At 44.4% G+C, this 24,249-nt stretch overlaps 1 protein-coding gene, 3 non-coding genes and 2 pseudogenes across 4 annotated transcripts; all 6 read left to right on the plus strand.

The window, feature by feature from the left end:
• The first annotated feature begins 3,451 nt into the window (after window positions 1-3,451).
• LOC114238854 (small nucleolar RNA U3) lies at window positions 3,452-3,649 on the plus strand (annotated as a pseudogene).
• A 1,751-nt stretch (window positions 3,650-5,400) lies between these two features.
• On the plus strand, window positions 5,401-5,614 carry LOC114238850 (small nucleolar RNA U3). The gene has a single exon (XR_003624113.2). It is a non-coding gene; the product is annotated as a small nucleolar RNA U3 (small nucleolar RNA).
• Window positions 5,615-8,188: 2,574 nt separating this feature from the next.
• LOC114238853 (small nucleolar RNA U3) lies at window positions 8,189-8,386 on the plus strand (annotated as a pseudogene).
• Window positions 8,387-12,428: 4,042 nt separating this feature from the next.
• Window positions 12,429-12,643, plus strand: LOC114238851 (small nucleolar RNA U3). Its single transcript, XR_003624114.2, has one exon. It is a non-coding gene; the product is annotated as a small nucleolar RNA U3 (small nucleolar RNA).
• Window positions 12,644-14,368: 1,725 nt separating this feature from the next.
• On the plus strand, window positions 14,369-15,643 carry LOC103002254 (high mobility group protein B3-like). Its single transcript, XM_057536536.1, has one exon. The coding sequence runs from the start codon at window positions 14,388-14,390 to the stop codon at window positions 14,991-14,993; it is 606 nt and encodes a 201-aa protein (XP_057392519.1). The 5' UTR covers window positions 14,369-14,387; the 3' UTR covers window positions 14,994-15,643.
• A 4,900-nt stretch (window positions 15,644-20,543) lies between these two features.
• Window positions 20,544-20,758, plus strand: LOC114238852 (small nucleolar RNA U3). The gene has a single exon (XR_003624115.1). It is a non-coding gene; the product is annotated as a small nucleolar RNA U3 (small nucleolar RNA).
• Window positions 20,759-24,249: the final 3,491 nt, after the last annotated feature.

Here is a 24,249-nt window from a genome sequence, read left to right on the forward strand (position 1 = left end):
GACCAGACTTTATTCATTTTTTTATTACACGTATATTAATTGAGCCTCGGGGTTAGAGCAGCCAAGGAAAGATGTACAGCCCTGCCTTCCAGAGTATAATCCAGCAGAAGAAACAGACATGAGTCGGTAATTGAAGTCCTGAGAAGGACAGGAGGCGAAGGAAGCACACAAGGTACATCTCAGCCTCATCTGGGAGGTAATCAAGGGAAAATTCTTAGAGAAAGTGATATTTAGGCTTGGGCCCTAAAGAAGAAAAGTTGACGTGAAAGAAGTAAAAGGTAAAAGTTGGAGGCAAGGGAGGATTTAAAGGGATGCAAAGGCCCTGAGGATAGAAAAGAAAAGTGTGTGGATCACTTGAGTTGGAGGAAAAGGCAAAGTGGTGGGAGAGAGTGGTAGGGGGGTGAAACTGGCAAGGTAATCTGAAGCCACACCAGGCCTCGTGGGCTGTTGGAAGGATTTTGGTAATAGGTGCCTCCGTATTTAGGATTGTTACAGCATCCTGGTGAATTGACCCTGTTATCATTATGAGATGTCCCTTCTTATCTCTGGTAATACTCGTTGTCTTGAAGTCTACTTTTTCTGATATACAGCCCCTTCAGACTCCTTATGCTTACTACTTATGGAATATCTTAAGAGTTAAATATGTCTTCTGTAGAGAGCACAGAGTTGGGATTTGTGCTTTAAAATCCATTCTGATACTCTCTGCCTTTTAACTAGAGAGTTTAGTCCATTAACATTTTAGGTAATTATTGATATGGTTTATTACAAAGAACACAATTCAGGAACAGCCAGATGAAAGAGATTTAGGGCAAGGCATGGTGTGTGTGTGAGTGCTTGGAGCTTCCATGCCCTCTTTGGGTACACCACCCTTCCAGCACTTCAGTCGGTTTACCAACCTGGAAGTTCTCCAAACCTAATCAGTTAGGGTTTTTATGGAGGTTTCATTATTTAGGCATGATTGATTTGGCCATTGAATGTGACTGATCTCAATCTTCAGCCCCTCTCTCCTGCTGGAGGTGGGACAAGGTTTGAAGTGGAGGGTTGTGGCAGAGCTGAAAGTCCCAACCCTCTAATCATGAATTGGTCTTGGTCTTTCTGGTGACCAGCCCATCCTGAAACTATCTCAGAACCCCTCAGCCAAGAGTCATCTCATCAGCATACCAAAGACACTTATCACTCCTAACACTAAGGAAATTCCAAGGGTTTTAGGAGCTCTTGTGCCAGGTACCTGAGAGTAGAGTTCTATTTCTAAATGGTTGCTCTGGCTGCGGAAGGTTATGAGGTATGTGAGAAGAGGGAGAAAAGAGTAGGATGACTTGTTTTTGGTTTGAGCAACTGGGTTGAATGTGGTGTCATTGCCAGAAAGAGGAATAGGTTTGGGAAAGAAGCTATTGGAAGTCAGTCTGGACCAGCTGAGTTAGACACCTGTGATTCAGCTAAGTGGAATATCAAATAGAAGCTGGGTATATGAGCCTGCAGCCCAGAAGAGATCTGTCTGCATATCCATGTTTTGAAACCAAGGATGATCAAGTGAAGAGGACTGAAAACGCTGCTGGCAGGAATCTCACTCTCTTACAGACAGGCAGCCCTTGTTGGGGCAGGAGTAGAGAAAAAAGGAGGGGGAAAACCAGGTGGTTCCCAGCAGTTATGTCAGTAACCAGGTTGAGGGAAAGAAAAATACATACAATGATTCATCATGCATTCAGTTAGTCTGCATTTGTTGGGCATCTACTATGGCTGGCAAGGGGCTGCAGATGCAAAGATAAATATGACCTGGTTCCTGCTTTTAAAGACCTCACAGTTGAGTAGGGGAAAATAAATGCATTTATAACACAGTGAGCTATGTAGGGGCACTTACAAAGATAATTAGGGACACAAAGCACATAGTGGTCACTGTTAGCTGGGAAGGTGAGGGAAGGCATCTGGAGGAGGTGACGAGAGCTGAGAATCTGCTCATAGGAGGCCAAGGGATGGCATGGATGGTGAGGGATCCACAGAAAGGTTGGAGAAACAGAGAGTGGAAAAGTCTTAGTTACAGAAGGGCCCAGACCAAAGACAAGGGGCCCTTGGGTGAAAGTGACTAGAAGGCACCTTATAACTCTTTAAGACATAAGGAACCTGCTCTGACCCCAAGGAGATGTGTCCCAGACCTGGCCGGATTGCCCCAACACTGTCCGTTTCTCTGAAGGGATTTAATTCAGAGCAGTTGGCTGTCTCTAAGGAGATTCTATTAGAAGTGGTTAGATGAGATGGACCTGATAGTCACGTTAGTCATGTCACTATGATGCAATAAAAATGTGGTTGATTCAGGAAATCACGTGTATGTCCATGCAGTACTGTGCTTTCTGGTATGCTGGAAGACGTGGGGGGCAGAAGCATCTTTACAACAGGAAGTTAAATGATGAAAACAGTTACCCACCATCATATATCAGGTGTGTTCTTTGAGGAGAAGCTGGAACCAACTTTTGCCACAAGTAAATGGGTCGGCTTCCTCTGAGATTTGGAAGCCAGGAAGATCAGTCATTTAAGACTGAACTTTGAGGGACGGTGTATTTAGTGCTTTTTTTTTTGCCACTGCGTGGGTATGTGGGATCTTAGTTCCCCATCAGGGATCGAACCCCAGCCTGCTGCCGTGAAAGCGGGGAGTCCTAACCACTGGACCACCAGGGAATTCCCTTTAGTGCTTTCTTAGAGAAATGAATTCAATTGGAGACTAGAACTCCTGATGGAGACACCTTGGCTTTCCAGAAAGAACCCAGACTTGATCCAGTGCCAGATGTACCTAGTACCTACCTGTGGTTCCCTTGAGGAGCTGTGTGATGGATGCTCTAGCCAGCATGTATGAGAATGGGGAAATAATCACACCCTTTTCCTTCACTTGTTTAGAGGATGAAGTGAGACAATGGGTTAAAATGCCTATCATGGAGAAGGCACTCATAAACCACCATGGGTACCTTCGTTATTATGCAGGATTACACTAGTTCTGTGTCCCTCTCTTTTGTCCTTCTTCCCCCACCTCTTTTTCAAGGCAAAGGAAACCTGGTCTTGCCAAGTCGGCGGATTTCTCCAGCAGGCAAGAGGCAGTCCAGAGGGACCGGTGGCGGGGAGCGTGTTTGCTTAGCCTACAGAGGGGCGACGCGACCCGTCCTGGACCCTGGGGGCGCAGGGGGCAGGGGGCGGGGTAATAGCAGCCTGGGGTAGGAGTCAGATGCGCGCAGCATGTGATTGCCTGCCAGGAAGCCGTATGTTAATGAGGCCTGTTGCTGCTTTGAAGTGTTTCTGGAAGATTTACGGGTGAAAATGGTGTTTTGAACTTTGCCCTTTCACAGAGTAGTTATGGGATATAAGGTAAAAAATGTTTCTCAGGGGGCGAGGGACTTGACAAAACTGTCGCCATCGGTAAAAGGTGGGTGGCTGCCACGTACCCAGCAGTGACGTCGAAGACAAGAATAAGGCTGTAGGTACAACAGTAATTTTTATGGTTTGTTGTTAGACAAAATTTGAAGAGCGTGTTAGAACACCCGAAACTGTGGAGATGTAGCATTTTTTTCTGAGTGTGAAGGCTGCCCTTGGTGTTGTTTTTACAGCTACTACTACATGTTGATGATCGTTTTTCTTGTTCTTAAGAAGAGAACGCTCATTGAGTGGTTTTGTTTGTAATTGTGTTTCTCTAAAGAACAATCAGGGTGCTTTTTTTTCCTTCAGTTTGTCTTCCATGGTATGCTTATAGCTGTTTAGGTCTGTCGGTCGTTTCTTACGAAGTTAGCTCTTGTGGTTTTCTTTTTTCTTACTCACTGTGTGGTTTCAAAGTTCAAGCTTTAGTAATATCATTAAATCAAGTACGGTAGTTGAGCACTCCCTTCCGCCATTGTGAGGCAGCCCCTCCTTTAGAAGAGAAATCTCTGTCTCTTCCGTCTTCCCTGTAGCAGCACCATCCATTGAGTTGTTGCAGGCACAGACCAGCATGTCAACCTTTGAAACCTCTTTCCCTGACACCCCACCCCACCTCCCGCAGCAAGTCCCCCAGTGAGTCCCGTCCTGTCAACTCAACTTCCGGAACAGCCCACGTTTCTCCTTCTTCCTTGCTGAGCCCAGATGCGAGCCACCGTGCCGTCTCCTACAGACACCGTGGCAGTGGCCTCGGAAGTGGTCTCCACAGCTTCAGACCTCCCAGCGGCTTCCCTTCACACTTAAAATCCAGGCTCCCCAGGCCTTGGCCTTGCCTAGAAAATCCGCAGATACCTGCCTGCCTGCCTGCACCTCCCCCCTCCCTCCTACCCTGTGTTCTCCAGCTGTCTTCAATTGCTAAAACACACAACCTTGTTCCTTTCCTTGGGTCTTTGCATTCCATTCGTTGTTTTCTCTGCTTAAATGCAGCCTCCAAAGAGAGGCCTTCCCTGAGCACCCAAATCTAAAGTAGCCCCCAAGTCCCTCCCTGTTGCGACACTTAAAATCCTCTGCATGCCTCATCCTCTGATCCTCTTGGGTGTTTGTTGTCAGCTCTCTCCCTCACTAGAATGTAAGCTTTTTGTGAGTAGCGGCCTCTGTTGGCCCAGTGCCCAGAGTGTCTTTATTTTACAACATGGAAAACTGGGATGATGGTTAAGGTGACACCTACCGGCTCCGCTGTTTAACAGGCCTCAGGCAAGTTACCTAGCCTTTCTGTGCCTCAGTTCCCCTGTCCATAAAACTGGCATATACTTGTTATTGATCTCATAATTAAAGCAGTTAGAACGATGACCGGTGCCTGTCAAGCTCACGATCAATGGTAGCTAGTATTGTCGTAGCTGGCACTCGGGTATTTGTGGAGGGAAGAAATGATGTCAGATGCAGCAACCAGCTGTCTTTTAAAAATTCAGAAAGTGTGAACAGGTAGTACAGTCATGTGGTGAAAAACCAAAAGGTTCTGCCTTCCGGCGCTGGTTCTCAGCCACCCAGTCTCCCTGTCCCTGCCTCAGTCACGGTGACCTCTTACCAGAGTTTGAAAGTCAAACTTGTAGGACAGCCTTGAATGAAACTGCTAAGATATATATTGCTCAATCGGATCAGCTAGGTTCTCACTAGCAAAGGCAACGACCCACCCTTTCCTCTTTAGCTTTTCAGGGGCGAGGTGGTTTTACCAGATCTGTGGAGGGAACGCCTCCTGGGCTTTAAAGACGCAGGTTGTCATTGGCTGTCATTCAGTATTATGTTAATTAAGTGTGGCTGTTTTAAAAATTGTTAAATTACATTTCCAGTTAAAAATGTTAAAATGAGTTGGTAAGTGGTAGCATTTGAAAGATTGTATTGGAAGGGCTCTTTCTCTTTTTTCCAGTAGAAGTAGAAACGGGGAAACGATCTCGCCCTCAGTGTAAAGTGTGCGGCTATCACAGACCCAGCAGTGACTTGCGAGTCAAGGTCAAGACTATACTTTCAGGGATCATTTCTATAGTTTGTTACTAGAGAAGTTTCTCTGAACGTGTAGAGCACCCGAAACCACGAGGAGGAGACGCAGTGTTCTCTCCTGAGCGTGAAGCTGGCTCTTGGCGTTGTTTTTGCAGCTGTCTCTAGCCATTGATGATCGTTCTTCTCCTCCTTAGGGAGAGAAAGAGGGAGAGAACGCCGTCTGAGTGGTTTCGTTTGTAGTTGTGTCTCGTGAAAGAACAGTGGGGGTGGTACTTTTCGGTTTTTTCTTTCTAGTTTGTTTCAGTTCTGTGTCTTGGGTTACTCTGTAGGTAGCTAGGGCTTTTGGTGGTTACCTTGTAGTTTCAGTCAGCGTTCAAGTTCTTTTTCCTGTCCCTGCTGTTTCTTGTTCTCCATTATCCGAAAGGATCTGCGTTGTATTTCTGATTTGTAGGAGGGACTTCCTTTCCAGCGGGAACTCTTTATGCCTTAATTGTAACCTACGAAGGTGGTTTTGCTCCCTATCAATGAAGTCCATTGTGTTCATCTCATATCCCTTTTCTCCAATCATTTGTTGATTAAGGGTGTTTTTTTGACTGTATTTGCTTTTTAAAAGTTTTTGATGATGAATATTCTAGACTTCTAAGGGTACACATTGTAAGTTTCCATTTCCTCCATCTTAGGGTTATTTCCAAGATTAAAATGGCGTGATCCAAGTTAGGGGGTTAGTACATGGCCTGGAACATATTAAAGTACTGTAGAAATGGTAGCTTTTTTTTTTTTTTCAAAGAAAAGGATAGCCCACCTTGAAGTGATGGTCTTTGTTGGTAGGGGTTGGGGTGCATAACCTTTCGTATGCAGGTGGCAAGTGATTTTTTCACAAATATAGTCTACGGGAATTCCCTGGTGGTTAGGACTCAGTGTTTTCGCCGCCAGGGCTCCGGTTCAGTCCCTGGTCAGGGAACTAAGATCCCGAAAGCTGCGCAGCGGGGCCAAAAAAGACAAAAGATGAAAATAAACTCTAAACAGACCTGCTGATGTTTAAAAATAAAGGTGATAACAATCTAAAGTTTAAAAAAATTTCAGTAAAAATGTACAAAATTACCACATTTTGGGAATCCCTCTGGCTCCCCCAAAACACCAGAATACCACAAAACTACAGTTTTTGTTTATTTAAAAAAAATTTTTTTTCTTTTTAAATTTATCTTTGGCTGCATTGGGTCTTCGTTGCTGAGCAAGGGCTTCCTCTGGTTGTGGCGAGCGGGGGCTCCTCTTCGTTGCGGTGCGCAGGCTTCTCACTGCGGTGGCTTCTCTTGTTGCGGAGCACAGGCTCTAGGCACACGGGCTTCAGTAGTTGTGGCTCGCGGGCCCTAGAGCGCAGTCTCAGTAGTTGTGGCGCACGGGCTTAGTTGCTCTCTGGCATGTGGGATCGTCCCGGGCCAGGGCTTGAACCCAGGTCCGCCTGCATTGGCAGGCGGATTCTTAACCACTGCGCCACCAGGGAAGCCCCATAGTTTTCTTTTTTAAATGAAGAGAAGTGCTTCAAAATACACCTCTTCGTTCCACACTTAAGATTGGGCCGGGTACATTATTTTGAAAAAAACACTTACCCAGGTGAGTCCAATATGCACCCCTCACGTCCACACTCACGTCAGTAATCAGCAGAAGTTCTCGAAAGGGTCAAATTGAAATTTAGGATCCTAGAAGGTTAAAAGTTTTAAATAAAATAATCTCACCCACAGATGCTGCCTGTAGTATTTAAGATTAGAAAACTAATCTGAGGCACCTGAGCACACCTTTGTCTTAAATTCGTCCCGGCAGTGTTGTTAGTGTTTTTAGAAACAGAAAGGCAATAGGTTCTGATTGTCTGTCTGTCTGTCTGTCTGTAATAGGTCAATTAAGAACTGTAAGTCTTAGTATCTCTTTTCCCTTTTTTTTTTTTTTTTTTTTGGCCAAGCTGTGCAGCATGCGGGATCTTAGTTCCTGGACCAAGGATCAAACCCACTCCCCTTGCAATGGAAGCGTGGAGTCTTAACCACTGGACCTCCAGGGAAATCCCTAAGTCTTAGTTCCTTAAAGGAAAAAACAAAACAAACAAACAAACAAAACCTCTTCAGAGTGTTCAGAATTTTAAAAAATTGTATACGAAACGACAGTGTAACTGAGCAGGACCCTATGGGGACTTCTTGCTGGCAACGCCAAGGTCTCGAGTCCAAAATTGTTACCGAACCAAACTTGGGTCCGCTTGCCCGCCTGCAGTAAAGCCAGTCTACTGTCACCGGCTTGTGGTGAAGGAAAGTGCAGCGTTTATTGTGGGGAACCAAGAAGGAGTCGAGGTAGCCAGTGCTTAAAAGGCCCGAACTCCTTGCTTGGCACCCTGCAGTAAACTGCTGCACTGTCTTTCACCACAGCCGAGTGTCAGTAAATTGGCTTTACTGTGTGTGGGCAAGTAGACCCAAGTTTGGCTCAGTAACAACAGTTTGAAAATCATTTATATGATATTCCTGGGAGTTCCCTGGCGGTCCAGTGGTTAGGACTCGGCGCTTTCACTGCCAAGGGCCCGGGTTCAGTACCTGGTCAGAAAACTAAGATTCCGTAAGCTGCACAGTGAGACCAAAAATAAAAGAAAGGAAGGGAGGGAGGGAGGAAGGAGAGAGAGAGAGGAAGAAGGGAAGAAAAGAAAGCAAGCAAGAAAGAAAAGAAAATCATTTAATATATTTCTGAAACGAGAGGAAAGTGGAAAAATGTCGCCATCCGTAAAAAGTATGTGGCTGCCACGGACCCAGCAGAGTTGTGGGGTTAAAGCTATTATTATGTTTTAGGAGTTATTTCTATAGGTTGTTACTGGACGAGGTTCGGTATAGAGTCCTCGAAGTCCACGAGGAGGCAGGTTCTCCTCTGAGTGTGAAGCCAGCTCTTGGCTTCTGTAACTGCCTTTTGCCTTTGATGACTGTTCTTTTCCTCTGGAGAAGTAAGTACAGGGAGAGGACGCCATCCGAGTGGTTTCTTCTTATGTTACTGTCGCAGAATGTAGGTGACTGTTTTCTGCTAGGGGGCCGTTTTCTGTATTTTTTTTTCACGTGTTCCAGGTGCACAACGCTTTTTAACCTGTGTAGTAGATGTGGTCTTTATCCTGACCTAACTATTGTGTAAGCTGTGATTGTTTTCAATGAAATGAGGAAGAATCTGTCAGATGCAGTTTGGCGTTGTTGTTTTCTGATTGGATTTACAGGTCATGAGCTTTTTTCACACATCAGGTGCAGCCCCAGGGTACTGAAACAAAATTACCTCCCCTTTCTCTACTCTCCTTTCTGTCAGTCGAGTCACTCTCTCCCAACACAGCTAGGCAGACATCCCTTCTTGGCCTCTATGGTGATTTCTTTCTCTGTATATCAGTCCAAGCTAAGGAAGTACGACATGTGAGGACTAGGGTTTATAGGACTTTAGCACAGAGGAGGAATGAAAGAAGGCGGAGTTTGGCCAAAGCACGGTGGACAGAGAGCTAAGGGTAGTGGGCAGCTATTGAAGGAGAGTGCCTACATCAGCTGTGCACTTTAAGGTCACTCTGCAAGCTGTGTGGCGATGATACTTATGGGGAGGGGTGAGGTGGCAAGTGTGAGGACCAGTTGGGCACCTACTGCATTCATCTACCTGGGAGAAGATGGTAGCGATGATAGAGAAACACCAGATCTGAAAGATATTTAAGTGGTAAAGTTGACAGGACTTGGGGGGGTTGATTTGTTGACGAAAATTCAATTAACTATCAAGAAGGGAAAAAAAGGGGAGTTTTATTTGAGCCAATCTGAGGATTATAACACGAGAAGCAGATTTTCAGAAAGCTGTTAGAAGTCGAAGACACAGTCATATACATTTTCCAGACAAAGAATTGTAGTACCTCAAAATGACATACTGATATTTTACATAAAGTTCACCAAGGAACAGGTAGTCCAGGTGAGCTTGTACGGAGTAAGCAGCAAGGCGCCATGACCCCCTGTGGAGTCGAGAAAGAACTCTATTCTTTTAAGAAGTCCCATTGCTAGTGTGAGAAGAAAGAAAAAAAGTGGATCTTTAGGGTTGAGCGGGCACTCCCCTCTTTGAGGTGCTCTGATTAATGTATAATGCAGATGCACACTGCACTTGGGGAAGGAGGGAGGAGGCCCAAACACACACACACACACACATAGAGAATTTTATGTTTAAATTTTTCTAGTCCTGCCTTGAAATATAAAATTTGATTTCATCAGGTTCACTGATGGTATGGGCGAGAGGAGCTGCCAAGGAAAATTGCCGGGTCTTGGGACCTGAACAAATGGGTGGACGGTGGTTCCGTGTGTTACCGGGGGAAATGGAGAAGGAACTGAATCAGGTAGTGCAACGGGGTGAGCAGTGATGGTAGAGTTCAGTTTAGGGCACGTTTAGGAGAGATTTCTGACCTTTAGCGGATGCATGGCAAAGGAGTTAGAACTCGCACAGCAGACCGAGAAGGAGCAGCCAGAGAGGTAGGCGGCAAGCCGCGTGAGGGTGCCTGATGGAAGCCCAGCAGGACACAGTGAAGTGTGTGGAGAGCAGATGAGAAATCAAGGTGCAGATGGAAAAGTATCCACTGGTCCTGTGTGGGAAACAGAAACAGAAACTGGCTAGGTAGGGGTGGACTGACCACTGGAGGGATGTGAAGGCTTGCCAGTTGGTGGAAAGAGCTCCCTGGAGAACTCAGGCTGTGATGGAGAGCATAGGGGTGGGTGTGCATTCAGCTGGGGGAAGCGGGGAAGATGGGGGATGCATTTAGGGTTTAATTAGGATGGGAGAGCAAGTCTGAATGCAGTTGGAAAGACTGAGTGGAACAGGAGAAAGTGAGGTATGGGAGGGAGCAGCTTCCCCCAGGCAGGAAGCCTTTGAGTCAGCCAGAGAAGATGGGGAGTTCAGAGGTAGGTGGGTTCCTCCATGGACTGTGACCACACTGGGGGCTTTTCAACTGATGGGCTTCCAGTTGTTTGCCAAGTATGAGGGAAGATCATTGCTGAGGGAGGCTGGTGAGGAGGGGTAGGAGAGTTGAGAATAAAGAAGGAGTTAACTGATCACCCTAGGCAGCAGGTGAGGAAAAGGCACCTCCTGAGAGTGTGCCCGCTCCGCTTCCCTGCTGTTGCAGCTCCTGGTCTTGGAAGCACATCCCCAGATCGCAGTTCATTTCTCTTTCTTCCACTGTAGCCATGCACCATGTAGTTCCTCCATGATTTTCTCCTTCTGGATCCGCAGTGGCCAAGCTTTCAGTGTGAGCCTAAATTAGTCCTTGGTCCTCTTTAAAGATCGGGAGCTGTGAGAGAAGCGGTATATGCTCTGGAATTGACTCCTTGGTCTGTTATTTATTGGCTGTGGGTTCATGGGAAGTTCCTTGACCCCAGTCTGTCCCTCTGTAAAGGAGGTAGGTGTAGTACTAATAGCATCAACACGTGGGGTGGCTGTAAAAGTTAAATCAGTTAAAGCAAGTACGGTAGTTAAGCACTCCCTTCCGCCATTGTGAGGCAGCCCCTCCTTTAGAAGAGAAGTCCCTGTCTCTTCCCAGTCTTCCCTGTAGCAGCACCATCCATTGAGTTGTTGCAGGCACAGACCAGCATGTCAACCTTTGAAACCTCTTTCCCTGACACCCCACCCCACCTCCCGCAGCAAGTCCCCCAGTGAGTCCCGTCCTGTCAACTCAACTTCCGGAACAGCCCACGTTTCTCCTTCTTCCTTGCTGAGCCCAGATGCGAGCCACCGTGCCGTCTCCTACAGACACCGTGGCAGTGGCCTCGGAAGTGGTCTCCACAGCTTCAGACCTCCCAGCGGCTTCCCTTCACACTTAAAATCCAGGCTCCCCAGGCCTTGGCCTTGCCTAGAAAATCCGCAGATACCTGCCTGCCTGCCTGCACCTCCCCCCTCCCTCCTACCCTGTGTTCTCCAGCTGTCTTCAATTGCTAAAACACACAACCTTGTTCCTTTCCTTGGGTCTTTGCATTCCATTCGTTGTTTTCTCTGCTTAAATGCAGCCTCCAAAGAGAGGCCTTCCCTGAGCACCCAAATCTAAAGTAGCCCCCAAGTCCCTCCCTGTTGCGACACTTAAAATCCTCTGCATGCCTCATCCTCTGATCCTCTTGGGTGTTTGTTGTCAGCTCTCTCCCTCACTAGAATGTAAGCTTTTTGTGAGTAGCGGCCTCTGTTGGCCCAGTGCCCAGAGTGTCTTTATTTTACAACATGGAAAACTGGGATGATGGTTAAGGTGACACCTACCGGCTCCGCTGTTTAACAGGCCTCAGGCAAGTTACCTAGCCTTTCTGTGCCTCAGTTCCCCTGTCCATAAAACTGGCATATACTTGTTATTGATCTCATAATTAAAGCAGTTAGAACGATGACCGGTGCCTGTCAAGCTCACGATCAATGGTAGCTAGTATTGTCGTAGCTGGCACTCGGGTATTTGTGGAGGGAAGAAATGATGTCAGATGCAGCAACCAGCTGTCTTTTAAAAATTCAGAAAGTGTGAACAGGTAGTACAGTCATGTGGTGAAAAACCAAAAGGTTCTGCCTTCCGGCGCTGGTTCTCAGCCACCCAGTCTCCCTGTCCCTGCCTCAGTCACGGTGACCTCTTACCAGAGTTTGAAAGTCAAACTTGTAGGACAGCCTTGAATGAAACTGCTAAGATATATATTGCTCAATCGGATCAGCTAGGTTCTCACTAGCAAAGGCAACGACCCACCCTTTCCTCTTTAGCTTTTCAGGGGCGAGGTGGTTTTACCAGATCTGTGGAGGGAACGCCTCCTGGGCTTTAAAGACGCAGGTTGTCATTGGCTGTCATTCAGTATTATGTTAATTAAGTGTGGCTGTTTTAAAAATTGTTAAATTACATTTCCAGTTAAAAATGTTAAAATGAGTTGGTAAGTGGTAGCATTTGAAAGATTGTATTGGAAGGGCTCTTTCTCTTTTTTCCAGTAGAAGTAGAAACGGGGAAACGATCTCGCCCTCAGTGTAAAGTGTGCGGCTATCACAGACCCAGCAGTGACTTGCGAGTCAAGGTCAAGACTATACTTTCAGGGATCATTTCTATAGTTTGTTACTAGAGAAGTTTCTCTGAACGTGTAGAGCACCCGAAACCACGAGGAGGAGACGCAGTGTTCTCTCCTGAGCGTGAAGCTGGCTCTTGGCGTTGTTTTTGCAGCTGTCTCTAGCCATTGATGATCGTTCTTCTCCTCCTTAGGTGAGAGAAAGAGGGAGAGAACGCCGTCTGAGTGGTTTCGTTTGTAGTTGTGTCTCGTGAAAGAACAGTGGGGGTGGTACTTTTCGGTTTTCGTTTTCTAGTTTTAGTTCTGTGTCTCGCGGTAGTCCATAGATAGTTAGAGCCTGTGGTGGTTTACCGTGTGGTTTCAGCCAGTGTTCAAGTTTTCCTGCTGTCTTTGCTGTTTTTCGGTTCTTTGGTTACTGTTTTTTGTTCAGAATCCGAAAGGATCTTTGTTGTATTCTTGACTTGTAGGAGGGAGTTCCTTTCCAACGGGATACCCTTATCGCTTAATTGTAATTTTTGGAGGTGGTTTTGTTCCCTGTCAGTGAAGTCCGTTGTGTTTATCTCCTATTTCTTTTCTCCAGTCATTTGTTGATTAAGGGTATTCTTTTGAGTGTATTTGCTTTTTAAAAGTTTTTGATGATGAATATTCTAGAGTTCAAGGGTACACATTATAAGTTTCCGTTTCCTCCATCTCTTAGGGTTATTTCCAAGATTAAAATGGCGTGATCCAAGTTAGGGGGTTAGTACATGGCCTGGAACATATTAAAGTACTATAGAAATGGTAGCTTTTTTTTTTTTTTTTTTTCAAAGAAAAGGATAGCCTATCTTGAAGTGATGGTCTTTGTTGGTAGGGGTTAGGGTGTATAACCTTTCGTATTCTGGTGGCAAGTTATTTTTTCACAAATATAGTCTACGGGAATTCCCTGGTGGTTAGGACGCGGTGTTTTCACCGCCAGGGCTCTGGTTTGGTTCCTGGTCAGGGAACTAAGATCCCGAAAGCTGCGCAGCGGGGCCAAAAAAGACAAAAGATGAAAATATACTGTAAACAGACCTGCTGATGTTTAAAAATAAAGGTGATAACAGTCTAAAGTTTAAAAAAATTTCAGTAAAAATGTACAGAATTACCACATTTTGGGAATCCCTCCGGCTCCCCGAAAGCACCAGAACACCACAAAACTACAGTTTTTCATACTTTTGCATAATTTTTTTTTTTCTGAATTTATCTTTGGCTGCGTTGGGTCTTCTTTGCTCTGTGCCGGTTTTCTCTGGTTGTGTCAAGCGGGGCCTACTCTTCATTGAGGTGCGCGGGCTTCTCATTGCAGTGGCTTCTCTTGTTGTGGAGCATGGGCTCTGGGTGCGCGGGTTTCAGTAGTTGCAGCACGTGGGCTCAGTAGTTTTGGCTCAGGGGCTCTAGAGCGCAGGCTCAGTAGTTGTGACGCACAGGCTTAGCTGCTCTCTGGCATGTGGGATCATCGCAGGCCAGGGCTCGAACCTGTGTCCCATGCATTGGCAGGCCCATTCTTAACCACTGCACCAGCAGGAAGCCTTCTTCATGTTATTCTTAAAGGTGATTTTGTCAGTCTGTGGCAATTGAGTCTTTCCCCCCCCCCCCCCCTTCAATGGGTGTTAAAGTAGTTAGTATCCTCCATCTGCCTTTTTGAATGAAGGGTTTTTGTGCTGTTGACAGTTTTCCTGGGTAAATTAGGCCTGGAATATACTGCAGGGAAATAGATACATGTCTGGTCCTTGATACTCAGTTGGTTGACAAACAGATCTTGTAGTGAGCAGTAGGAGAGGAAGGTTTACAAGGGAAATGGATTTAAAGTAGCTTTAAACGTAATTGTGATATATCCTTAATTGTTTTAAGATGGTTTGTTCTTTTCCCCCCTCAGTGCTATGATTTTTTCTTTTATGATGCTTGTTTAGCTAAATGCAATTTAAAATTCGCCTGAGACTAGCGAACAATACAGTCAAGATGGCTAAAGGTGATCCCAAGAAACCAAAGGGCAAGATGTCTGCTTATGCCTTCTTTGTGCAGACGTGCAGAGAGGAACATAAGAAGAAAAACCCTGAGGTCCCTGTCAATTTTGCAGAATTTTCCAAGAAATGCTCTGAGAGGTGGAAGACAATGTCTGGGAAAGAGAAGTCTAAATTTGATGAAATGGCAAAGGCAGATAAAGTGCGCTATGATCGGGAAATGAAGGATTACGGACCAGCTAAGGGAGGCAAGAAGAAGAAGGACCCGAATGCCTCCAAGAGGCCACCGTCTGGATTTTTCCTGTTCTGTTCTGAATTCCGCCCGAAGATCAAATCTACAAACCCTGGCATCTCTATTGGAGACGTGGCGAAGAAGCTGGGCGAGATGTGGAATAACTTAAGTGACAGCAAGAAGCAGCCATACATCAACAAGGCAGCAAAGCTGAAGGAGAAATACGAGAAGGATGTCGCAGACTATAAGTCTAAAGGGAAGTTTGATGGCGCCAAGGGTCCTGCTAAAGTTGCCCGGAAAAAGGTGGAAGAGGAAGATGAAGAAGACGAGAACGAAGAAGAGGAGGAGGAGGAGGAGGAGGAGGATGAATAAAAAAAAACTGTTGATCTGTCTCCTTGTGAATACCTTAGAGTAGGGAGCGCCGTGATTGACACACCTCTCGCCCGAGACGTGTCTGTTGCCCTCATTAGGTTGAATTACCCAGTTGGATCATGATCATATCGTAGTCTCAGAGTGCTCTAGCAATTGTCAGTGGTTTACATGAAGCGGCCATGGGTGTCTGGAGCACCCGGAAACTGTATCAAAGTTGTACATATTTCCAAACATTTTTAAAATGAAAAGGCTCTCGTGTTCTCCTCACTCTGTGCACTTTGCTGTTGGTGTGACAAGGCATTTAAAGATGTTTCTCGCATTTTCTTTTTTTTTTTTAATTTGTGAGGTGGTGTGTTAACTCTATGGTCGTTGACTAGGAATCCTGAGTTCTCAACTGTACATATCTATAGTTTGTAAAAAGAACAAAGCAACCGAGACACACTCTTGACGCTCCTTGCTTGGCGTGGAGGCTGTAGGAGCGATGCCTTCCGGAGGGGCCGAAGCTCAGGGCGTGCACTGTGGGGCTGGACCTGTGGACACTGCAGTGGGCATCCATTTAGCTTCAGGTTGTCTTGTTTCTGTATATAGAGACATAGCATCCCGCTGCCATTCTTAGCTGTGGAAAAGGGGGGGGGGGTCAGCTGGCATGAGAAGTGTTTTGGATCCTTTTTAGTTGAAGTGCGGTAGTTTTAAACTGTTTGTTTTTTAAACAAACCATAGAACTCTTCATTGTCAGCAAAGCCAAGAGCCACTGCATTGATGAAAGTTCAAGAACCTTCTGTACTAAACACGATCTGCAATGTTCTGTTATTTTTTTTGTATGTTTAGAATGCTGAAATGTTTTTGAAGTTAAATAAACAGTATTACATTTAAAAAATAAATAAATAAATAAAATAAAATTCGCCTTGTCAGTCTAGTACGCTGATTTGTTTTTCATTTTCTTCATCTATACATTTTTCTTTTGATTTTTGAGATTCCCTTTTAAATTTTTCCAGGCTAATAAATCAGATATTTTTCCTGACATCTACTTTAGGAATCTACTCTGGTTTTATGCTGGGTCTCTTAATATATAACGCTTGTCATTGAACCGTGGGCTAGAAAAATCAACAAAATCTCTTAATTCTACTGAATATTATGTGATATAGTTCTCTTTAAGTAAAAGCAGGCTTAATTTCCTGTTGGAGGTGGTAATGCCTTTGAAAACTGACCTTATTAAACAGCATATATTCAGGGAATTCCCTGGTTGTCCAGTGGTTAGGACTCCATGCTTTCACTGCCGAGGGCCTGGTTTTGATCCCTGGTGGGGGAACTAACATCCTGCAAGCCGTGCAGCGCGGCCAAAAAAAGAAGAAGGAAAGATAAACAGGGGCTTCCCTGGTGACACAGTGGTTAAGAATCCACCTGCCAATGCAGGGGACACGGGTTTGAGCCCTGGTCCAGAAAGATCCCACATGCCGCAGAGCAACTAAGCCCGTGCGCCACAACTACTGAGCCTGTGCTCTAGAGCCCGCGAACCACAACTGCTGAACCCATGTACCACACCTACTGAAGCCCACACACCTAGAGCCCGTGCTCTGCAACAAGAGAAGCCACTGCAATTAGAAGCCCACGCACCGCAACGAAGAGTAGCCCCCGCTCACCGCAACTAGAGAAAGCCCGCGAGCAGCAACGAAGACCCAACGCAGCCAAAACTAAAAAGTAAATGAAGAAATAAAAGAGGTTATTTTAACCAATGGAATCAAAGATATACATATATTCTAGGGCTTCCCTGGTGGCGCAGTGGTTGAGAGTCTGCCTGCTAATGCAGGGGACGCGGGTTCGAGCCCTGGTCTGGGAAGATCCCACATGCCGCGGAGCGGCTAGGCCCGTGAGCCACAGCTGCTGAGCCTGCGCGTCTGGAGCCTGTGCCCCGCAACGGGAGGGGCCGCGATAGTGAAAGGCCCGCGCACCGCGATGAAGAGCGGTCCCCGTACCGCGATGAAGAGTGGCCCCCACTTGCCGTAACCAGAGAAAGCCCTCGCACGAACTGAAGACCCAACACAGCCAAAAATAAATAAAAAAAAAAAAAAAAAAAAAAAAAGATATACATATATTCTAAAGTTGTTAACCTGCCTTTATGAAAGTGGTATCATACTAAACACATTCTGCAACTTGCTTTTCTCATTTTTTTGAAATTCACATATTTATTTCAAGAAACATGAAAAGACAACAAAATCATGAGAAATCAACCTGTGCAATATCGGCAGATATTCAGAGGCCTCTGTGCTGTTTGTTGTTGTTGTTGTTTTGGTTTGGTTTTAATGCTTAAAGAAAATAGATGATAATTTGATACTGTAAGTTTATCTGTATAATTATTTATTTGGTTGTTTATTCAACAAATATGGAGCAGAGGGAATTTATACAGGAGCAAAAGAACAAAGGAGCCTACAAATGGCAAGTAGTTTAGTGTGTGTGTGTGTGTGTGTGTGTGTGTGTGTGTGTGTGTGTGTGTTGTGTCTGAAGGATAGGGTATGTACGAGATGTTTTAGGAAGTAAAGACAAAGGCAGCTTGGAACCAGACTATAGGATGCCATAAATCCCTGGTTAAAGAGCTTCTACTGAAACGGAGCAGGACGCTATAGACCTTGCCCCCGATGTCCTCAGCCTGCCTTTTGTCTGTGGAAAAACTTTAGCCAAAGAATAAGTTTTTTTTTTAAACTTTGGGTTTTTATTTATTTATTTATTTATTTATTTATGGCTGTGTTGGGTCCTCGTTTCTGTGCAAGGGCTTTCTCTAGTTGCGGCAAGTGGGGGCCGCTCTTCATCGCGGTGCGCGGGCTTCTTATTATCGTGGCCTCTCTTGTTGCAGAGCACAGGCTCCAGACGCGCAGGCTCAGTAATTGTGGCTCACGGGCCCAGTTGCTCCGCGGCATGTGGGATCCTCCCAGACCAGGGCTCGAACCCGTGTCCCCTGCATTGGCAGGCAGATTCTCAACCACTGCGCCACCAGGGAAGCCCCAAAGAATAAGTTTAATGAGAGAAGTGATAAAATACAGAAGCAAAGAAAAGCAGTCAAACAGGACAAAACAATAATAGTTTAGTCAGTAATCAAAGTGAAGGACCTTTAGTTCCTTCTCGAGGGTTATAGATAATATTCTGAGCCACATCCCGTGCACTGTCTTATAGATACTGAAACCCCAACCAGGTGGAAGAAGTTAACTACATGATGACCAGGCTGTAGTCATGACATAAGCTGCCACAATTCTGAGAATTTGCTGCAAAGAAATGGAAACAAACCAACCCTGGAACTGAAGATTAACTGTACCCAAAACAATCACGATGGCGCTGGTTAGACCACTGCATGACCAATTTCAAGATGACTCTCAGAGCTGACCGTGCTGGTTCTGCATGTAGTCCTCTCCCTCGGTCTATAAAAGCTCTTGTCCACTGGTTGGGGTGGGGAGAGTCGGCCTTTGGACAGGAGTCCACCCCCCCAACCCCCACCCCCTTGCCTGCATCAAAATAAAGCAAACTTTCCTGTCCACCAAGCTTGCATCTTTATTGGCTTTTGAGCGGCGAGCAGCCGGACCCCACTTGTGATTACAGTACTATACATAGCAGGACATGGGGTGCCACTGAATTTTGCATTCCTGAAAGCACCTGTATTACTTGCACAAAATAGATTATTTTTTAAGCTTAAATCCTATTAGTGGTTACAAGAATGTTGGGACTTTAATTTTTAATATTTATAGAGTAGTTGTTACTTGCTAAACTCTGTTAGATACTTTAAATCCATCATTTTAGCTAATACCACTCATTGATTGAACTCCCTAAAGTTGCCTGCCTGCTTATTAGTTTTTTGCTTTCAATAGTACATCTTGTCTATCTCTATTCTAATTGATACAGATCTAATTCATTTAAATTAATTGCTTAATATTTTATTATCTGTATGTACCATAATTTATTCAGCTGTGCCCCTAATGGTGGATATTAAGATTTATTTCTTTTTTTGCAGTTTTGTATCACCAGAAAAAATGCTTTGATAAAATACTTTGTAATGAATCTTTACATAATGGGTTTTTAATATTCAAAGCAGGATTTCTGGTTCAGATTTTTTTTTTTTTTTTTATGGTCTTTTTTTTTTTTAAATTTATTTATTATTTATGGCTGTATTGGGTCTTCGTTTCTGTGCGAGGGCTTTCTCTAGTTGTGGCAAGCGGGGGCCACTCTTCATCGCGGTGCACGGGCCTCTCACTATCGCGGCCTCTCTTGTTGTGGAGCACAGGCTCCAGACGCGCAGGCTCAGTAATTGTGGCTCACGGGCCCAGTTGCTCCGCGGTATGTGGGATCTTCCCAGACCAGGGCTCGAACCCGTGTCCCCTGCATCGGCAGGCAGATTCTCAACCACTGCGCCACCAGGGAAGCCCCCAGATTTTTAATGGATACTGCTGCATTGCTTTCCAAAAGCATTGTAACAGTTCACACTGCCAACTGCCTTTAGGAGTGTCCGTTTTCCCACCTCTTCTCCACTGAATGTTTTCTCATTTTTCAGTTTTTTTCAAGCTTTATGGGAAGTTTAACTTTCTTCCCACTATTTCAAGCCAGGCACCATGTTGTATTGGTTTATTGAATATTCCAGAGTTAGGTGAAATATCCACCGTTTCGAACGTTCCTGGCAGAGAGAACAGCTTGTGCAAAGGAACACGATGAGTATGTGGAAGACAGTACGTGGTTCATTATGGCTGAAGTGAGGGGGAGGGAATTTGGTGCAAAATAAGGCTGGAGAGGTGCGTGTGAGCCAGGCTGTGCTGGACCTTGTAAACTATTTCTTTTCTGGCCTTGGCCTTGTGTCATGCGGGATCCTAGTTCCCTGACCAGGGATGAAACTGGCTCCCCCTGCGGTGGAAGCGGAGTCTTAACCACTGGACCCCAGGGAAGTCCCTGTAAACTATTTAGAGAAGTTCTGTCTTTAGCCCAAGAGTTGGGAAGCTACTAAAGCTTTAAGCAGGATGTATTATCCTGCTTATTTAACGACAATTTTTATCTACATAACTATTCCTTGGTTTGGAAAAAAAATCCCAAACAATATTTATATGTTTGCTATTTTGATCACAGCATAAATGGTGTGCTTTGCAAACGTCATAGTTTTTGGCTTCGGTCTTTGCTTTCAGCATCCACTTTGTCTTGTAAGTTTTTCTCGTGAGACATCTCCTCACTTCCTACGCCAGTCTAAAAGGAGGCGAGTCCTCAAGCTGCGGCGCACGTTGTAGTCGTCAGCGTTTTACGTAATCCTGATGCTGCGGAACTGCCGCGCGAAACGGGGCGGGGTTGGAAATAACTGGCGTGTGATTGGCTGTTTAAAAACTGTATGTTAATTAAATTGACAACTTGAAATGTCTTCTGAAACGCAGAAGGGTTCAAAACGCTTTGTTGCGCTTCGGTATTGGAAAGATTCTTCAGACAACATATTCCAGTGTACGTTTCAAAAAGAATAGCGCTGTAAGAAAAAGTAACCATCACTAAATTATGTGTGCATTTCCTACACCTCGGAAAAACAGAAGTGATTGTGTTAAGACTATACTTTCAGGGATCATTTCTATAGTTTGTTACTAGAGAAGTTTCTCTGAACGTGTAGAGCACCCGAACCCACGAGGAGGAGACGCAGTGTTCTCTCCTGAGCGTGAAGTTGGCTCTTGGTGTTGCTTTTGCAGCTGCCTTTAGCCGTTGATGATCGTTCTTCTCTTCATTTTGGAGAGTGAGAGGGAGATGAATGCAGTCTGAGTGGTTTCGGTTTGAACAATTATCATGGGTAGACTTGTTTTTTTTTTTTTTTTGGTTGAAGTTTTGGGAGGTGTGGAGGTATGTACAAATATTATTCATCACATAGGGGAGGAGTAGGATTTTTTTTGTGTTCGAGTTTCGGGTTTTTGAAATGGTTGTAATTGAGAGTTCGGTCCTTTTGTTTTTTTGTGCTGGTTTTTTTTTTTTTAATTGTGTAGTGCATGTAGTGAGGTTTACTGTTGTGCCTAGTTTTGAATTTTTTTTATTTTAGCAGCTGGGTGCCGTATGATGTTGAGTCTTTCATGTTGCGCTTCATTCAGCGTATGATGTAGTTAAGTTATTATCTGCTGGGAAATTATAAAACTCAGAAGTTTTTTTTTTTTTTTTTAAACTCAGAACAGTTTTAATTCGCTTTTCCTTTTCGCGTAGCAGCGTGAGGTGAAATGTTTTAGCAACATTTTTCTGTATACAGCACTTGAAGGTAAAGATTGTGGGGTTTTTTTGTTTGTTTGTTTTTTATATTTTTGAAACTCAAGTAATTTTCACTTTTATATATTCCAGTTTACCAATATTTACCCTATGGTTTCTTCTGTTGCTCTTTTCTTTCTTTTTTTTAAATATTTATTTATTTGTGGCTGTGTTGGGTCTTCTCTCTGTGCGAGGGCTCTCTCCAGTCGCGGCAAGTGGGGGCCATTCTTCATCCCTGTGCGCGGGCCTCTCACTATCGCGGCCTCTTTCGTTGCGGAGCACAGGCTCTAGACGCGCAGGCTCAGTAATTGTGGCTCACGGGCCCGCTCCGCGGCATGTGGGATTCTCCCAGACCAGGGCGCGAACCCGTGTCCCCTGCATTGGCAGGCAGACTCTCAACTACTGCGCCACCAGGGAAGCCCTGTGGTTTATTTTTGATTTGTGACCTTTTCTGTTATTTTGACTTCTGAAGGTTTTCATTCCTTTTCTTAAAAAAAAAAAAAAGTTGCATTATTAATACATTGAAAGTACTGTAAAAACAAATTTTAATTTTTTTTTGTATTTGTGTTGACTTTGGTGTTTGTTTTGCAGGAGTGTATGTCGATGCAGTTAACTCTCTGGGCCAGACAGCGCTTTTCATTGCGGCATTGTTAGGCCTTACGAAATTAGTTAATGTCCTGGTGGATTATGGATCGGATCCAAACCAGTAAGTAATAGTAACATCACTATCTAGAAAATATGCTCTTAAAATAAGTTGAGGTATTTGGAAACTAATTTGATAAGATATTAAAAGAACCTTCACTAATTTATATCAATGAAATACATTTGTATACCTAACGTTGAAGCATGCTTTTGTTTATTTCACCGTTTTGGTCGCGTGACTTGCAGTGCCTTAGTTCCCCAACCAGGGATAGAACTTGGGACCTCAGCAGTGGAAGCACAGAGGCCTAACCATTGGACCACCAGGAGATTCCCAGAAACATGCTTTTAACTGTAAATAGAGAGTTTCCTAAGCAGTTTTATTAGGCCCTATGAAATAAGTGAACCTTTCTACTCATTTAGTCATTAACAAGTACTGTTTATGTATTCCCACCGCGCATTATAGTTGGTATGATTTGCTTAAGTACTTTAACATATCCCACAACCAAGTTCTTCACCAATTAATATATTTGGCACCACTTTGTCAGGATGACTTTTGTAGTTGTGGTTTAAAAGAATCTGAGTCCAAATTTTAATATGGAACAGCAACACAGTGTAACGAATCAACAGCAAGTGAACATTTCTCTTTGTGTAGGATTTTTGCTTTCTCCAGGGCCTTCCCAGGCACTAGCTCACTAGAGCTTTACAACCACCTCCTCAACAGGGAACAGCAGGTATTTTTACAGTTCCCATTGGACAGAACCAGAAACAGATTTCGAGCGTTTCTGTGATTCCAGCTGATTGTCACAGGAATGCCAGAATATGCACAATCATAAGTCATAAAATAGCTTTCCCATCTTACATAAGGAGGCCGCTTAATTTTTTTTTTTTTTAAGTATTGATGTTGAAAGCTTGTTGTTGTTGTTATAAAATTGTTTGCTTAGTGGGAAAAACCTTGGAAGCTTGGAGAAGTATAAAGAAAAAAACCATTCAGAGTGAGAATTCCGAAACCCAGACATAACACAGTGAACATTTTGCTTTGTTTCCTTCCAGAATTTTTCTGGACTCGCATATTTGCAAATATTTGCATATTTCTCTACTGTATCAGTGTTTAATGTCAAAACTCAGAAATAAAGGGCTATCTCACTTGATGTTTGCAGATAACAGCTTTGTAGAGAGGCCATATTGGCGCTGCAGTTCCTCAGCAAAAATGCAGCATTTTCTAGTCATCTGCATTTGCATCTGTTTTGTGGAAGTTTAGAGCTAGGTTCTTTAAATAACAAATCGTTCAAACCCTTAATATTCCAGATTAGGGGGCTGATACCCAGAAAGTTTAAATGGCTGGTCCATAATGGTGCATTGTGGTAATGATAGGGTTTGAGACCAGGAGCCCAGCATCTGAAGAACTCAGAAGTTCCCTTTTTAGAAATCCCCATGATGCCAGGGGGAGGTGGGAAAGGACAATATCAAGAGGAAGAAGGCAGACCCTGTAGCTTCTTATTTTGTGGTAGGAATGCTTTCATGTGCTTTAAAAATATTTTCCATCAAGGGAAGGGAAATTTCTGGGGGCAAGTTGTATTCCTAAGTGCTCAATGGAACTGCTGTGATGGCCTGGGCTTATTGAGGTCACAGAGTCAGATGCCTGAAGGACTAAGTGGGGTCAGTGGGTACAGGCTCTGTCTAAGGAGCATCTGTTGCAGCTGGGCAGAAAAGGAAGCCATGGAGGCCATATCTTCCAAATTTCCAAGAGGCTGGAAATCCCAGTTTGTATTGTGAAATCCCCAAAGTGTTAAATATTGTCCATTACTTTAAGTTCTTTTTTAAAACACTATGTGGACCAAATAAAACATGCCTCTGGGTTGCCAAATCAATCTGTGGGCCTCCAGTTTTCAACCTCTAGGATAAATTAATAAAACAATACACATTTTGATATCACTTGGACCTGGATTCCCTTGTAAGGGTTAATTGGGTATAAAAAACATTATTTCTTTCTTCCTTAGCATTCACAAGAAATGACAGATAATATCTTCTCTCTCCCTACCCAGCTCTCTTACTATTTATGGGAAGAATGATTAGAAGGCTGTAAAACATTATACAAATTTATTTTTAAAGCAAGGAGGATATTACATTTCCCATAGTGCAGTGTGCTGGACTACTTATCAGACCCAGCAATAAGGGAGAGCTCACAATGAGATATCCTAGTGGTTCCCAGATGCCTGGGTACAGGCCAGCCTCATTGGCATCAGCTGGGGAACTTGTAAAAAGTACACATTCCTGGGCTCCACGCTTGCAGGTTATGATTCAGTCTGTTGTGTGGTCTGAGAATCTGTATTTTTGACAAATATCCCAATGACTTATTAAGTAAATTATGGTACATCTGTACATTGGA

This window comes from Balaenoptera acutorostrata, chromosome 20 (assembly GCF_949987535.1).
Source record: "Balaenoptera acutorostrata chromosome 20, mBalAcu1.1, whole genome shotgun sequence".
Classification (NCBI taxonomy): domain Eukaryota; kingdom Metazoa; phylum Chordata; class Mammalia; order Artiodactyla; family Balaenopteridae; genus Balaenoptera; species Balaenoptera acutorostrata.